Source organism: Coregonus clupeaformis, chromosome 9 (genome assembly GCF_020615455.1).
Source record: "Coregonus clupeaformis isolate EN_2021a chromosome 9, ASM2061545v1, whole genome shotgun sequence".
NCBI classification, from domain to species: domain Eukaryota; kingdom Metazoa; phylum Chordata; class Actinopteri; order Salmoniformes; family Salmonidae; genus Coregonus; species Coregonus clupeaformis.
Window position 1 is genome coordinate 23606917 of NC_059200.1, and position 18138 is coordinate 23625054.

An 18138-nucleotide genomic window follows, 5' to 3' on the forward strand; every position below is an offset into this window, starting at 1 on the left:
CGCACCCCTGGCTTGGTGCGTGGGGCAGCAACGGGCCGGACCGGGCTGACGATGCGCACCCCTGGCTGGATGCGTGGAGCCGGAACGGGCCTTACCGGGCTGACGACTCGCACCCCTGGCTGGGTGCGTGGAGCCGGAATGGGCTTTACCGGGCTGACGACTCGCACCCCTGGCTTGGTGCGAGTAGCAGGAACGGGCTGGACCAGGCTGACGACTCGCAACCCTGGCTTGGTGCGAGTGGCAGGAACGGGCTGGACCAGGCTGACGACTCGCACCCCTGGCTGGGTGCGTGGAGCCGGAACGGGCTTTACCGGGCTGACGACTCGCACCCCTGCCTTGGTGCGAGTAGCAGGAACGGGCTGGACCAGGCTGACGACTCGCACCCCTGGCTTGGTGCGAGTGGCAGGAACAGGCCGGGCCGGGCTGGCGACGCACACCGTAGGCTTGGTGCGAGTGGCAGGAACAGGCCGGGCCGGGCTGGCGACGCACACCGTAGGCTTGGTGCGAGTGGCAGGAACAGGCCGCGCCGGGCTGGCGACGCGCACCGTAGGCTTGGTGCGAGTGGCATGAACAGGCCGGGCCGGGCTGGCGACGCACACCGTAGGCTTGGTGCGAGTGGCAGGAACAGGCCGGGCCGGGCTGGCGGCACGCACACCGTAGGCTTGGTGCGAGGGGCAGGAACAGGCCGGGCCGGGCTGGCGACGCGCACCGTAGGCTTGGTGCGAGGGGCAGGAACAGGCCGGGCCGGGCTGGCGACGCGCACCGTAGGCTTGGTGCGAGGGGCAGGAACAGGCCGGACCGGGCTGGCGACGCGCACCGTACACTTGGTGCGAGGGGCCGGAACAGGCCGGACCGGGCTGGCGACGCGCACCGTACACTTGGTGCGAGGGGCCGGAACAGGCCGGACCGTACTGGGGACACACACCACTGGCTCTACACCGGGATCTGGAACGGGCCGGACCGGACTGGTAACACACCCCAGTACCTCTCGCCGTGCCTCCACACCTTCCTTCCCTACTTTGGCCAGTGGCCCCCTTAACCTGGTGGCCTTCTGAATACGCCCCTTTTCTGCCTCCGTCAACCCCGTCGTCCATGCCCTGTGCCCCCCCCCTAAAAAAATGTTTGGGTTGCCTCTCGACCGTCCGACGACGACACTGATCACGCCGTAGCTCCTCTCTCCGTCGCGCCTCTACCGTCTCACTCCATTTCCTCCCAGGTCCAGGACCCCTGCCCGTCTAAGATCTGCTCCCACGTCCAGGCTGCCTGCTCCTGGACACGCTGCTTGGTCCTGGTATGGTGGGATCTTCTGTCACGATCGTCGTATGGAGTAGACCAATGCGCAGCGTGTTGAGCGAACATACTTTATTAAATTAAAGTGCACACATGATACAAAAACAACAAAACGATAACGTAACGTCCTAGGTAACATAGACCAAAACGGAACAAGATCCCACAAACACAAAGGGAAAACAGACAGTTTAAATATGGCTCCCAATCAGAGACAACCAGCCACAGCTGACACTCGTTGCCTCTGATTGGGAGTCACTCTAGCAAACATAGAAATAAACACAACTAGAACTCCCAACATAGAACTACAACACATAGAATGAGCACACCCTGGCTCAACATTTAGAGTCCCAGAGCCAGGGTGTGACAGTCTGGCTGTAGAACCGATTGGCAAACGTACTGCAAATTGAGAAATCATGTGACTGAACTGAATAACAAGAAGAAGAAACTACACTATGAAACAAAAATAAATGACATAAAGAATGATAGTAAAAAGCTTTGGAGAACCTAAAATGAAATTTTTGGCAAAAAGGCAAACTCCGCTCCATCATTTATTGAATCAGATGGCTCATTCATCACAAAACTCACTGATATTGCCAACTACTTTAATGATTTTCATTGGCAAGATTAGCAAACTTAGGCATGACATGCTAGCAACAAACGCTGACACTACACATCCAAGTATATCTGACCAAATTATGAAAGACAAGCATTGTAATTTTGAATTCCGTAAAGTAAGTGTTGAAGAGGTAAATGTTTTGTTGTTGTCTATCAACAATGACAAGCCACCGGGGTCTGACAATTTGGATGGAAAATTACTGAGGATAATAGCGGATGATATTGCCACTCCTATTTTCCATATCTTCAAGTTAAGCCTACTAGAAAGTGTGTTCCCTCATTCCTGGAGGGAAGCAAAAGTTATTCCCCTACCTAAGGATAGTAAATCCCCCTTTACTGGCTCAAATAGCTGACTAATCAGCCTGTTACCAACCCTTTGTAAACTTTTTGAAAAAATGTGTTTGACGAGATACAATGCTATTTTACAGTAAAACAAATTGACAACAGACTTTCAGCACGCTTATAGGGAAGGACATTCAACAAGTACAGCACTTACGCAAATGACTGATGATTGGCTGAGAAAAATTGATGATAAAAAGATTGTGGGGGCTGTTTTGTTAGACTTCAGTGCGGCTTTTGACATTATTGATCATAGTCTGTTTCTGGAAAAACTTATGTGTTATGACTTTACACCCCCTGCTATATTGTGGATAAAGAGTTACCTGTCTAACAGAACACAGAGGGTGTTCTTTAATGGAAGCCTCTCCAACAAAATCCAGGTAGAATCAGGAATTCCCCAGGGCAGCAGTCTAGGCCTCTTAGTTTTTTCAATCTTTACTAACGACATGCCACTGGCTTTGAGTAAACCAGTGTGTCTATGTATGCGGATGACTCAACACTATACACGTCAGCTACTACAGCGAGTGAAACCACTGCAACCCTTAACAGAGAGCTTCAATTAGTTTCAGAATGGGTGGCAAGGAATAAGTTAGTCCTAAATATTAAAAAAACTAAAAGCATTGTAATTGGGACAAATCATTCACTAAACCCTAAACCTCAACCAAATCTTGTAACGAATAATGTGGTAATTGAGCAAGTTGAGGAGACTAAACTGCTTGGAGTAACCCTGGATTGTAAACTGTCATGGTCAAAACATATTGATGCAACAGTAGCTAGGATGGGGAGAAGTCTGTCCATAATAAAGCGCAACTCTGCATCCTTAACAGCACTACCAATACGGCAGGTCCTACAGGCCCTAGTTTTGTCGCACTGTTCAGTTGTGTGGTCAGGTGCCACAAAGATTGCAATTGGCTCAGAAAAGGGCAGCACGGCTGGCCCTTTGATGTACACAGAGAGCTAACATGGAGGAGAGATTGACTTCATCACTACTTGTATTTGTGAGAAGTATTGACATGTTGAATGCACCGAGCTGTCTGTTTGAATTACTGGCACACAGCTCAGACACCCATGCATACCCCACAAGACATGCCACCAGAGGTCTTTTCACAGTCCCCAAGTCCAGGAGCCATGACTACATGGAACTCTATTCCACATCAAGTAACTCATGCAAGCAGTAAAATATGATTTAAAAAACAGATAAAAATACACCTCATGGAACAGCAGGACTGTGTAACAACACAAACATAGGCACAGACACATGCATACAAACACACGATAACATACGCACTATACACACACGTACACATGGATTTTGTGTTGTAGATATGTGGTAGTAGAGTAGGGGCCTGACGGCACACACTTAATATGTTGTGAAATCTGTTGTAAATGTATTGTAATTAAAAAATTAAAATTATAATAATGTATGCATTCACTAACTGTAAGTTGCTCTGGATAAGAGCGTCTGCTAAATGACTAAAAATGTAAATGTAAATGTAATGTAAAAAATTGTTTATAACTGCCTTAATTTTGCTGGGGCCCAGGAAGACTAGCTTCTGCCTTGGCATCAGCTAAATGGGATCCATAATAAATACAAATACAAATGCTGTCACACATACAGTGCATTCGGAAAGTATTCAAAACCCTTCCCTTTTTCCACATTTTGTTACGTTACAGCCTTATTCTAAAATGGATTAAATAAAAATGTTTGTCATCAATCTACACACAATACCCCATAATGACAAAGCACAAACAGGTTTTTAGATTTTTTTTTGCAAATGTATGAAAAAAATGTAAAACAGAAATACCTTATTTACATAAGTTTTCAGACCCTTTGCTATGAGACTCGAAAATTGAGCTCAGGTGCATCCTGTTTCCATTGATCATCCTTGAGATGAATGGAACCAAGTACAGAGAGATCCTTGATGAAAACCTGCTCCAGAGCGCTCAGGACCTCAGACTGGGGCGAAGGTTCACCTTCCATCAGGACAACAACCCTAAGCACACAGCCAAGACAACCTGACAGAGCTTGAGAGGATCTGCAGAGAAGAATGGGAGAAACTCCCCTAATACTGGTGTGCAAAGCTTATAGCGTCATACCCAAGAAGACTCGAGGCTGTAATCGCTGCCAAAATTGCTTCAACAAAGTACTGAGTAAAGGGTCTGAATACTTTTGTAAATGTAATATTTAAGTTGCTAAAAACTAGTTTTTGCTTTGTCATTATGGGGTATTGTGTGTAGATTGATGAGGGAAAAAAACAATTTAATCAATTTTAGAATAAGGCTGTAATGTAACAAAATGTGGAAAAAGTCAAGGGGTCTGAATACTTTCCGAATGCACTGTACCGGCATGCCAGTAGATGTATGAACATACCATATACAGGTAACCTAACTGCCAAATTAAAGGAAATATCAACATAAAGAGTCATAAATAGGGTGTTGGGCCGCCACGAGCCAGAACAGCTTCAATGCACCTTGGCATAGATTATACAAGTGTCTGGAATGCTACTGGAGGGATGCAACATCATTCTTCCATGAGAAGTACCATAATTTGTTGTTTTGTTGATGGTGTTGGAAAACGCTGTCTCAGGCGCCGCTCCAGAATCTCCCATAAGTGTTCAATTGGGTTGAGATCTGGTAACTAGGGGTGTAACGAATTTGGGTCCTTAGCGTTAAGAAAAATCCTTAACGGAAAAACAATGTTTTTTTCCCTACAAACTTAAAATCACAGTTCAGCTCTCCTGCTCTTTCTCTTCGCTAATGATGTGAGTGTGTGTTCAGTCTTCGGTCTGTTGCGTGTAGAATATCCTAGCCTATTCATTGATGATAGATAGGCATAGCTTTACTGAAGTTGCGAGACATTGCAAGCCAAGAAATTGTGAAATACAGCATTCCATTGCAAGATACAGCTTTTAATTTAGAAAGAAAGGCATAGTGCACGGTTTTAACTCTGTCTGCCTGATGGCCGACCTGCCTATACTGTGCCCCTCCCCTCTCTCTCCATCCCTCGCTAGCTCGCTATGAAAGATGTGAGTGTTTGTGTTCTCTTAAGTACGGCAACTAATCAGTCTCCTTCGTTTCAAATATACAGAATATTAGGAGTCTATTCCTTGCGGAATATGTGTTTTTTTTCTACTAAATGTCTTGGTAAGTCACGGTATTTAACAAACTTTAAATTACTTTTTGTTATCAGAGAGTGGTCTGCGCGCATCCCTACTGGTGACTGAGATGGCCATGGCATATGGTTGTTTTCATGCTCATCATACCAGTCAGTGACTACTCGAGCCCTGCGGATGGGGGCATTGTCATCCTATAGGGGCATAGCCATTTTAGCCAAAATAATGGCCAAAATAATGCATTTTAATACATGGCCCTAAGCATTATGGGATGTTAATTGCTTATTAACTCAGAAATCACACCTGTGTGGAAGCACCTGCTTTCAATATACTTTGTATACCTCATTTACTCAAGTGTTTCTATTATTTTGGCATTACATTTACATTTACATTTTAGTCATTTAGCAGACGCTCTTATCCAGAGCGACTTACAGTTAGTGAATACATATATATATATTTTTTAATACTGGCCACCCGTGGGAATCGAACCCACAACCCTGGCGTTGCAAACGCCATGCTCTATCAACTGAGCTACATCCCTGGCAGTTACCTGTATGTTGCTTGTTTGATGATACTGTGGCTTTCAAGTGTACCTTACAAAGTATTCAACTCACTTCATGTTGTAGGATTACTGAAATATGTACTTTTCAATGCACAGATGTTATACTGTAATATATTTTCAGAAATCATTATGTTAAGAGACTGGGATCTCGCTGGAGCTGCTAGTTTAGAACTGACCTGTATTTGGTTTAAACACATTGACTGCCCCCTGAGGTTCCTACTGACATATTTTCCTGTTAAGTGTTTTATTCTCTGACAGCTTTCCTCTCCACCCCCCCCCCACACACACACACACACACTATCTCTCTCTCTCACACTCTCTCTCTCTCTGACAGCTTTCCTCTCCTTTTCCTGCTCCAGTGGTCCAAGCGGAGCGGCATCTCCGCTACTCAGGGATTTGCCTCGGCTCACCGTTCCACTCCACCGGAATCATGAGCTCATTCTGATGCACAATTACCCAAACATGATTATATCCCACCGGGCAGTTACCCAAAGTCCGCTCTGCGATGACTAAATGACAGTTTATTCCAACTCAACAGTTACTACTGTAGCATAAGAGTATTCAATAATATTTGATTTGACACATACCTAAGAAACACTTGAACAATGTAGTACACCTGCCAGGCCATCATTGTAAATAAGAATTTCTTCTTAATTGACTCACCTGGATAAATAAAGTTGTTTTTATTGTAGGGTTGTTTTGCTTAAAAAAAATGGTTTTCAGTTGCAGCATCAGTTAGTCTACAATGACAAAGTGACATTTTATTCAACGGTTCCTAAAAGGAAAGATTTCTTACATTACATTTGACTAAAGATTTGACAGCCTGCCTAAGAAATGATTCAACAGACAGAGCCAGAGCCTTGCTTTGCAGGGGGAGAGGCTCATTGATTCTTTGTTGTGAAAAGCCCTGCCTGAACTCCAAGAACAATCTGAACTGCCAGCTCTGAAGTATGCTCTGAAGTATGGGAGGATGCCAGAGAAGAGAAAGGGAACAAAAGAAGGAGAGAGGGAGGTTAGCAGCCAGAGCAGCGGCAACAGACAGACAGCTGATAAAAGTCAGCTCTCTGAATGCGTTTTCCACCCACAACTTTGTTTTCATCGCCCTGTCATCGTTTAAATGGATTTTGTTATTTTCAAAAATTGTTGACAAAGTTATGCTCTCGGGAGCAGCGGGCGGCCGGGCGGCCGGGTGACGTGTCAAATAGCTCTGGTACGTGCCCCGTCACACAGAATAAGATGAAATAGAGAGAGGAAGTAGCATAAATAAAATGGGAACAAAGCGGTTGACAGCTCTGCTTTGTGTGTTGGCAGGAGGTACAGAAGTTTGTACAGCCAACCTTACTGCAGTATACACTGCACATACACTATAAGAGATCTTACTTATCCACTACCCTTGGAATTTCAGATAGAGAAACAGGAACAATGCATTTTTACTGTGTGCTGTGTTGACAGGTGGCACAGCCTCCAGAATGAAAGGCTTCCTGGGGTGTATCCGCTCGCTGCAGCTGAACGGGAGGACTCTGGACCTGGAGGAGAGGGCTAGGATCACGCCCGGGGTGAGGCCGGGCTGCCCGGGACACTGCAGCAGCTACGGGCAGCTGTGCCAGAACCAGGGGAGGTGCGTGGAGAGGTACAACGGCTTCTCCTGCGACTGTGGCCTCTCCGCCTACGCAGGCACCTTCTGCCAGAGAGGTAAATAGACCATGAGCATCACATCGACCTTTAAGCTCTGAGGTTCTGGTGATCATCTCATCAGCTATGTCAGAGGATGTGGCGTTCATGTTGATGCACTCAACACAACACCGGAGGACATATTCATATGTTATTACACTACAATCTATTCTAAACCATCTCCATATCGATGGTTACAGTATATAACAATATTAAACTAATAAGGTTTAGCCTACTGTTTTTAATTCCTTTATTGTAAGGCTAACAGATACGGTTATAGCTAAATTTTTTGTAGTCATAGTAGCTTCCTACCAAGGAGTGAACATTTAATTTAACCTTTTTTTTGACAGGGAGTCAATGCTGAGACCAAGGTCTCTTTTCCAGATGTGCCCTGTATAGCACCACAATACACATCAAAATACAATAAACACGTTAAACTACACATTCATATACACAACAAAATACACGTTATTATACACAACAATACACAAAAAGCTAAACACAATCATAAAAAACACACATTCTTCAATAAAAAGGTCCCGTAACAACTGTCTGAAATGCCCTAGAGGCACCAATTCCTTCCAGAACAGCCATTTAAAATGTTTTGCATATTAAACGATGACGATCAAAAGGTCAAGAATCCATATTATTTCAGAGGACCCTCTTAGCGAACTTGAGTTCAAACACGACTTCACATACACTTACCAGCGTTAGCTACATCAAGAGCCTAATAATATAGGAGGGTATTCTGTAAACCCTTTTGATGTCAGCAGGTCAACTGTATGACGCAGGCTGGCGGATTGGACGTGTTCAATAATTAATAAGAATGACTTGGACCACTTCCTGGTAGAACCATCAGCGGTCAGTAGCCATGGTGGCGGTGCTGACTGACACAGTAGATGCGGTAAAGAAGTAAACGGAACGCAGACGTTCCATTGACCAGATTGCCGCACATTCAATCAACAAATCTCTTCTAACAAAGTCGATATTCGTAAAATCCTTATCGATATTCGTAAAATCCAAGTCATTCTTATTGATTTATGTATTGTAACAGGCCCACAATGCGGTTACTTACACTACATAGCCAGAAGTATGTGGACACCTGCTCATCGAACATCTCATTCCAAAATCATGGCCATTAATCTGGAGTTGGTCCCCCCTTTGCTGCTATTACAGCCTCCATTCTTCTTGGAAGGCTTTCCACTAGATGTTAGAACATTGCTGTGGGGACTTGCTTCCATTCAGCTACTGATGTTGGGCGATTAGGCCTGGTTCAAAGTCGGCGTTCCAATTCATCCCAAAGGTGTTCGATGGGGTTGTGGTCAGGGGTTTGTGCAGGCCAGTCAAGTTCTTCCACGCCGATCTTCACAAACCATTTCTGTATGGACCTGCTTTGTGCACGGGTTCATTGTCATGCCGAAACAGGAAAGGGCCATCCCCAAACTGTTGCCACAAAGTTGGAAGCACAGAATTGTCTAGAATGTCATTGTATGCTGTAGCGTTAAGATTTTGTTTCACTGGAACTAAGGAGCCTGAACCATGAAATACTGTCCCAGGACATTATTCCTCCTCCACCAAACTTTACAGTTGGCACTATGCATTGTCTCCCGAGTGGTGCAGTGGTCTAAGGCACTGCATTGCAGTGCTAGCTGTGCCACTAGAGATCCTGGTTCGAATCCAGGCTCTGTCATAGCCGGCCGCGACCGGGAGACCCATGGGGCGGCGCACAATTGGCCCAGCGTTGTCCAGGGTAGGGGAGGGAATGGCCGGCAGGGATATAGCTTAGTTGGTAGAGCATGGCGTTTGCAATGCCAGGGTTGTGGGTTCAATTCCCATGTGGGGCCAGTATGAAAAAAATAATAAAAACAATGTATGCACTCACTAACTGTAAGTCGCTCTGGATAAGAGCGTCAACTAAAATGTAAATGTAATGCATTGTGGCAGATAGTGTTCTCCTGGCATCCGCCAAACCCAGATTGGTCTGTCGGACTGCCAGATGGCGAAGCGCGATTCATCACTCCAGAGAACTCGTTTCCACTGCTCCAGAATCCAATGGCAGTGAGCTTTACACCACTCCATCCGACACTTGGCATTGCGCATAGTGATCTTAGGCTTGTGTGTGGCTGCTCGGCCATGGAAACCCATTTCATGAAGCTCCCGACGAACAATTATTGTGCTGACGTTGCTTCCAGAGGCAGTTTGGAACTCGGTAGTGAGTGTTGCAACCGAGGACAGACGATTTTTACGCACTACACGATTCAGCACTCGGCGGTCCCGTTCTGTGAGTTTGTGTGGCCGACCACTCCGCGGCTGAGCCGTTGTTGCTCCTAGACGTTTCCAATTCACAATAACAGCACTTACAGTTGACCTGGGCAGCTCTAGCAGGGCAGAAATCTGATGAACTGACTTGTTGGAAAGGTGGCGTCCTATGATGATGCCATGTTGAAAGTCACTGAGCTCTTCAGGAAGGGCCATTCTACTGCCAATGTTTGTTTATGGAGATTGCATGGCTGTGTGCTCGATTTCATACACCTGTCAGCAATGGGTGTGGCTGAACTAGCCGAATCCACTCATTTGAAGGGGTGTCCACACACTTTTAGCCATGTAGTGTAAGTCCGATTTGGATATATTTGGCTGTTTTTCGCTACATAGCATGTAGAAGTTGTCCCTTTTCCAGGTTTAGAAGAAGTGACTGCTGAATGCTAACACCCGTTCGTATAAACTGGTTAGCATAGCTAGCATACAGAAATCATTGATGGTAGTCAAAGTCGTTTTTAACTATAATTCAGTTGATTGGTAATGATGACATGAACATGTGTTGGGGTTGACATCCATGCAAGCATTATACTCTGATTTCTACCTAAACAGTGTGTGAAATACACATATAAACAAAGCCTAAATGTAAGCAGATTTTGCTGGGGGCAATTGGGAGATTAATGATCTTTCCCTCATGGCCCTTTCCCCAACACGTTTCGATGGCAATTCCAAATTTTGGGGTCGAGTTCCATTGACCTCTTTCACACAACACTTGAAGACTGTTCTTAATTAGTCTTCTTGTTATAGATGCTTTACTCCTCTTGTCAGTTAAAGAGGGTATAGTTATATTCCACAGTCTACCTCTTGTCAGTTAAAGAGGGTAATGTTCTGTAAGTAACAAGGTCATAATGGTGTTAATTATGTCAGTAAGGAGAACATTTTATATAAGAACAAAGGCGTAGGTTGTTAAGTAAATTTTTTGTTTTAAATACATGTTCAAAACTCTGCATTGGCTTAATAATAGTTAACGCAAGGACAGAATGTTAAGAGTTTACAGAATCTTTGTAAGGAATACATAGCAAAGTGAAAGACTGTTCCATCACAATACCATTGATTGCTATTTGATTTGTTTTAGTAAGATCCCCATTAGCTGACACCAATGGCGGCAGCTAGTCTTACTGGGGTCCGACATATAACGAAAAAGACATTACAGAGGAAAGACTTTACAATTTACATACATTTTAAAACATTAACATGTAGTGTGTGTGTGCATCTATCAGTTACACATACATGTCAGTATATACACACAACAGGTAGGTCACATGGGGGAGAGGCTTTGTGCCGTGAGGTGTTGCTTTATTTGTTTTCAAAACCAGGTTTGCGGTTCACTTGCGCTATATAAGATGAATGGGGGTTCCATGCACTCATGGCTGTATAATACTGTACATTTCCTTTGAATTTGTTCTGGACCTGGATACTGTGAAAAGACCCCTGGTGGCATGTCTGGTGGGGTAAGTGTGTGTGTCAGTGCTGTGTGTAAGTTGACTACGCAAACCATTTGGAATTTCCAGCACATTAATGTTTCTTATGAAAACAAGTGACGCAGTCAGTCTTTCCTCAACTCTTAGCCAAGACAAACTGGCATGCATTGTATTAATATTAGCCCTCTGATTACAATGAAGAGCAAGACGTGCCGCTCTGTTCTGGGCCAGCTGCAGCTTAGCTAGGTCTTTCTTTGCAGCACTTGACCACACAGTATGACTGGACAATACTCAAGATAAGACAAAACTAGAGACTGCAGGATTTGCTTTATGGAGTTTGGTGTCAAAAAAGCAGAGCGTCTCTTTATTACGGGCAGACCTCTCCCCATCTTTACAACCATTTAATCTATATGTTTTGACCATGGCAGTTTACAATCTAAGGTAACACCAAGTAATTTAGTCTCCTCAACTTGTTCAACCGCCACACCATTCATTACCAGATTCAGCTGAGGTCTAGAACTTAGGGGAGTGATTTGTACCAAATACAATGCTCTTAGTTTTATAGATGTTCAGGACCAGTTTGTTACTGGCCACCCATTCCAAAACAGACTGCACCTCTTTGTTAAGGGTTTCAGTGACTTCATTAGCTGTGGTTGTTGATGTGTATATAGTTGAATCATCAGCATACATGGACCCACATGCTTTATTTAATGCCAGTGGCAGGTCATCGGTAAAAAAAGAAAAGGGTAGAGGGCCTAGAGAGCTTCCATGTGATACGCTACACTTTACATGTTTGACATTAGAGAAGCTTCCATTAAAGAAATCCCTCTGAGTTCTATTAGATATATAGCTCTGAATCCACGATATGGCAGAGGTTGAAAAGCCATAACACATATGTTTTCTCAAGGTTATGGTCAATAATATCAAAGGCTGCACTGAAATCTAACAGCTCCCACTATCTTATTATTATCAATTTCTTTCAACCAATCATTAGTCATTTGTGTCAGTGCAGTACATGTTGAGTGCCATTCTCTATAAGCATGCTGAAAGTCTGTTGTTAATTTGTTTACAGAGAAGTAGCATTGTATTTGGTAAAACACCATTTTTTCCAACAATTTGCTAAGAGCTGGCAGCAAGCTGATAGGTCTGCTGTTAGAACCAGTAAAGGCCGCTTTACCACTCTTGACTTTGGCTTCCCTCCAGGCCTGAGGACAAAGACTTTCCTCTAGGCTCAGATTAAAGATATGACAGATAGGATAGGCTATAGAGTCAGCTACCATCCTCCGTAGCTTTCCATCTAAGTTGTCAATGCCAGGAGGTTTGTCATTATTGATCGGTACAAATATTTTTTCCACCTCTCCCACACTAACTTTACAAAATTCAAACTTGCAATGCTTTGCTTTCATTATTAGTTTTTTTATACATGAGTACAATGGCTCACTGTTCGTTGTTGGCATTTCCTGCCTAAGATTGCCCACTTTGCCAATGAAGTAATCATTAAAATAATTGGCAACATCAAATGGTTTTGTGATGAATAAGCCATCTGATTCAATGAAAGATGGAGTTGAATTTGTCTTTATGCCCATAATTTCATTTAAAGTACTCCAAAGTTTTTTTTACATCATTCTTTAGATCATTGATCTTGGCTTCATAATACAGTTTCTTCTTCTTTTTGTTGAGTTCAATCACATAATTTCTCCATTTGCATTAAGTCAGCCAGTCAGATGTGCAGCCAGACCTTTTAGCTTACTCCTTTTGGCCCGTCTCTTTCAACCATATAGTTTTTCAATTCCTCATCAATCCATGGAGCCTTAACAGTTATAACTGTCAGTTTCTTAACAGGTGCATGTTTATCAATAATTGGAAGAAGCAATTTCATAAATTTATCAAGTGCAGCATCTGGATGCTCCTCATTAATCACATCAGACCAACAAATATTTTTTAACATCATCCACATAAGAGTCACAGCAAAATATGTATATTTTAGGCCCAGTTATAGTTATGGTCCAGCTATAGTTATAGTTATGGCCCAGCTATAGTTATAGTTATGGCCCAGCTATAGTTATAGTTATGGCCCAGCTATAGTTATAGTTATGGCCCAGCTATAGTTATAGTTATGGCCCAGCTATAGTTATAGTTATGGCCCAGCTATAGTTATAGTTATGGCCCAGCTATAGTTATAGTTATGGCCCAGCTATAGTTATAGTTATGGCCCAGCTATAGTTATAGTTATGGCCCAGCTGTAGTTATAGTTATGGCCCAGCTATAGTTATAGTTATGGCCCAGCTATAGTTATAGTTATGGCCCAGCTATAGTTATAGTTATGGCCCAGCTATAGTTATAGTTATGGCCCAGCTATAGTTATAGTTATGGCCCAGCTATAGTTATAGTTATGGCCCAGCTATAGTTATAGTTATGGCCCAGCTATAGTTATAGTTATGGCCCAGCTATAGTTATAGTTATGGCCCAGCTGTAGTTATAGTTATGGCCCAGCTATAGTTATAGTTATGGCCCAGCTATAGTTATAGTTATGGCCCAGCTATAGTTATAGTTATGGCCCAGCTGTAGTTATAGTTATGGCCCAGCTGTAGTTATAGTTATGGCCCAGCTATAGTTATAGTTATGGCCCAGCTATAGTTATAGTTATGGCCCAGCTATAGTTATAGTTATGGCCCAGCTATAGTTATAGTTATGGCCCAGCTATAGTTATAGTTATGGCCCAGCTATAGTTATAGTTATGGCCCAGCTATAGTTATAGTTATGGCCCAGCTATAGTTATAGTTATGGCCCAGCTATAGTTATAGTTATAGTTATGGCCCAGCTATAGTTATAGTTATAGTTATGGCCCAGCTATAGTTATAGTTATGGCCCAGCTATAGTTATAGTTATGGCCCAGCTATAGTTATAGTTATGGCCCAGTTATAGTTATAGTTATGGCCCAGCTATAGTTATAGTTATGGCCCAGCTATAGTTATAGTTATGGCCCAGCTATAGTTATAGTTATGGCCCAGCTATAGTTATAGTTATAGTTATGGCCCAGCTATAGTTATAGTTATAGTTATGGCCCAGCTATAGTTATAGTTATAGTTATGGCCCAGCTATAGTTATAGTTATAGTTATGGCCCAGCTATAGTTATAGTTATAGTTATGGCCCAGCTATAGTTATAGTTATAGTTATGGCCCAGCTATAGTTATAGTTATAGTTATGGCCCAGCTATAGTTATAGTTATAGTTATGGCCCAGCTATAGTTATAGTTATGGCCCAGCTATAGTTATAGTTATGGCCCAGCTATAGTTATAGTTATGGCCCAGCTATAGTTATAGTTATGGCCCAGCTATAGTTATAGTTATGGCCCAGCTATAGTTATAGTTATGGCCCAGCTATAGTTATAGTTATGGCCCAGCTATAGTTATAGTTATGGCCCAGCTATAGTTATAGTTATGGCCCAGCTATAGTTATGGCCCAGCTATAGTTATAGTTATGGCCCAGCTATAGTTATAGTTATGGCCCAGCTATAGTTATAGTTATGGCCCAGCTGTAGTTATAGTTATGGCCCAGCTATAGTTATAGTTATGGCCCAGCTATAGTTATAGTTATGGCCCAGCTATAGTTATAGTTATGGCCCAGCTATAGTTATAGTTATGGCCCAGCTATAGTTATAGTTATGGCCCAGCTATAGTTATAGTTATGGCCCAGCTATAGTTATAGTTATGGCCCAGCTATAGTTATAGTTATATTATATAAATATATATATTATTCTATATACAGAAACCATTGTTCCTCTCTTTTACTTCCCTGTCCTCCAGAGGTCTCGGCTGACTTCAAACCCGGGACATCGGTCCAGTACACATTCAAGGAGCCATATGAGCTGAACAGGAACACCAGCACCCAGTCGTCCTCCATCTACTCTGACCTCAAGCTACGGCGAGAGAACGTGTCGTTCAGCTTCCGTAGCAGCCAGAGCCCAGCACTGCTCCTCTACGTCAGCTCATACTACAGAGAGTACCTGGCTGTGCTGCTCAACAGGAATGGTAAGAGGCGGAGAGATATAACAATCCAACCTGTGATATTAGTTATGTCATATTACTACATCTAGAAAGGTTATGGATTTAAGTCTCCATGTCCCTGTAGACACCAGTTGTTCTAAGAGAGCACAAGCAAGATATCTCAGTAAGAGTAAGAAAGTTCAAAATATGTATTTCTTGCTAGTAAATATAGTCAACATGTCTAAACACAAAGTGCCAGTTTATCAACTTGTCATGCCTCTTTTTGATTTGGATCTTTCTGTTTGTGTTCTGTGTTAGATGTTGTGATATTAATGAGGAGTGTTTGAATTTAAAATTAATAAATGATGCCTGGTAGCTAGGCTACTTCTAGTGACTCCAGCTACACAGTACATTCTGTTAGCTACAGCATGTTCAAAAAAGAACTGTAGAAGTTAAAGAAACTCAAAGTGTATTGGGTGTTTAAGAAGTTCGATATTCTCTACTGTATGGGACTTGCAGTAAGACTGCCTCTACATTACCATGTACTGTACTGCAGTAAAGGCTAGTGAGGGAGGGGACGGCTCATTTAATTCCAGCCATTAATATGAGCCGGCCTCCCCTCACCAGCCTCCACTGCTGTGCTGTATGTCTAACGAATATGCAAATTTAGAAAGGTTGGTTCTGAGAATGTTTTCTTAATGGTCCTGAGACGTGTGATGGACTGCCAAGTGCACTACTGTACAGTGTACAGTGTCACCATAGCGATCAAGTCATCCAGTTAGTTACCGCACTTCTTCCTGAACGATCGTTCAATTAGAGCTCAGGGAGCGGTTATTCTCGGAAACCCTGGATGGCTTCTTCTCTGAGCGGTCGGCGACGCCCCTCTGGCAGACAGACTACACTCTGCCCATGTCAATGTGTGACAGTAATTGTGGCCTATCTAATGTGATGGCCCTCTACTTGAATATAGGAATGGGCCCTCTCCACTTATATAACAGTTGTTTCTTTTTCCTATGGCACAAATCATAAAATGTCTCAAATACTCCTGCCCTTACAGTGCCTCAGTAATTGTAGACTTTCTGATATGACGGCCCTCTGCTTTAATCGGAGAATGGGCCCTCTCCCTCATTTATAAAATAGTTGTTTAATTTGTCCTATGGCGCAAATCATTGTAATGTCTATTTAACAGTCTTACCCTCTCAAAGATTATTTTCTTTCCACTGGATCTGTGTAATTAATTCATGTTTAATCTACACTGAACAAACATATAAATGCAACATGCAACAATGTCAATGATTTTTTGGAGTTACAGTTCATATAAGGAAATCAGTCAATTGAAATACATTCATTAGGCCCTAATCTATGGATTTCACATGACTGGGAATACAGCTATGCATCTGTTGGTCACAGATACCTTTTAAAAAAAAGGTAAGGGCGTGGATCAGAAAACCAGTCAGTATCTGGTGTGACCACCATTTGCCTCATGCAGCGCAACACATCTCCTTCACATAGAGTTGATCAGGCTGTTGATTGTTGCCTGTGGAATGTTGTCCCACTCCTCTTCAATGGCTGTGCAAAGTTGCTGGATATTGGCGGGAACTGGAACACGCTGTCGTACACGTCGATCCAGAGCATCCCAAACATGCTCAATGGGTGACATGTCTGGTGACTGTGCAGGCCATGAAAGAACTGGGACATTTTCAACTTCCAGGAATTGTGTACAGATCCTTGCGACATGGGGCCGTGCATTATCATGCTGAAACATGAGGTGATGCGGCGGATGAATGGCACGACAATGGGCCTCAGGATCTCATCACGGTATCAATGTGCATTCAAATTGCCATTGATAAAATACAATTGTGTTTGTTGTCTGTAGCTTATGCCAGCCAATACCATAACCGACCACCACTATGGGGCAATCTGTTAACAACATCAGCAAACCGCTCTGCCATCTGCTCGGTACAGTTGAAACCGGGATTCATCCGTGAAGAGCACACTTCTCCAGTATGCCGGTGGCCATCGAAGGTGAGCATTTGACCACTGAATTCAGTTAAGATGGCGAACTGCAGTCAGGTCAAGACCCTGGTGAGGACGACGAGCACGCGGATGAGCTTCCCTGAGATGGTTTCTGACAGTTCGTGCAGAAATTCTTCAGTCTTTCAAACCCACAGTTTCATCAGCTGTCCGGGTAGCTGGTCTCAGACGATCCCGCAGGTGAAGAAGCCAGATGTGGAGGTCCTGGGCTGGTATGGTTACATGTGGTCTGCGGTTGGGAGGCCGGATTGACGTACTGCCAAATTCTCTAAAACGACATTGGTAGAGACTTATGGTAGAGAAATTAACATTAAATTATCTGGCAACAGCTCTGGTGGACATTCCTGCAGTCAGCATGCCAATTGCACACTCCCTCAAAACTTGAGACATATGTGGCATTGTGTTGTGTGACAAAACATTTTAGAGTGGCCTTTTATTGTCCCCAGCACAAGGTGCACCTGTGTAATGATCATGCTGTTTAATCAGCTTCTTGATATGCCACACCTGTCAGGTGGATGGATTATCTTGGCAAAGGAGAAATGCTCACTAACAGGGATGTAAACAAATATGTGCACAAAATATAAGGGAAATAAGCTTTTTGTGCATATGGAACATTTCTGGGTCTTTTATTTCAGCTCATGAAACATGATACCAACACTTTACATGTTGCGTTTATATTTTTGTTCAGTATGATATTTGTACCCCCAATCCCTCCATGAAGATTTGTAATTATGTTATTGTAATAATCATGAAGGGCTTTCATGTTGGCTTAAAGATTTTTTTTAAATGG

The 18138-nt window shown here is 43.3% G+C and overlaps 1 protein-coding gene across 2 annotated transcripts in view; it reads left to right on the plus strand.

Moving 5' to 3' along the window:
• Positions 1 to 18138, plus strand: part of cntnap3 (contactin associated protein family member 3) — a 218777-nt gene that overhangs the window by 185980 nt on the left and 14659 nt on the right. For both annotated transcript variants that reach the window (XM_041885548.1, XM_041885549.1), the window contains exons 18-19: positions 7372 to 7611; positions 15135 to 15359. In XM_041885548.1, the coding sequence (XP_041741482.1) occupies positions 7372 to 7611; positions 15135 to 15359 (465 nt within the window). The remainder of the gene's footprint in view (positions 1 to 7371; positions 7612 to 15134; positions 15360 to 18138) is intronic.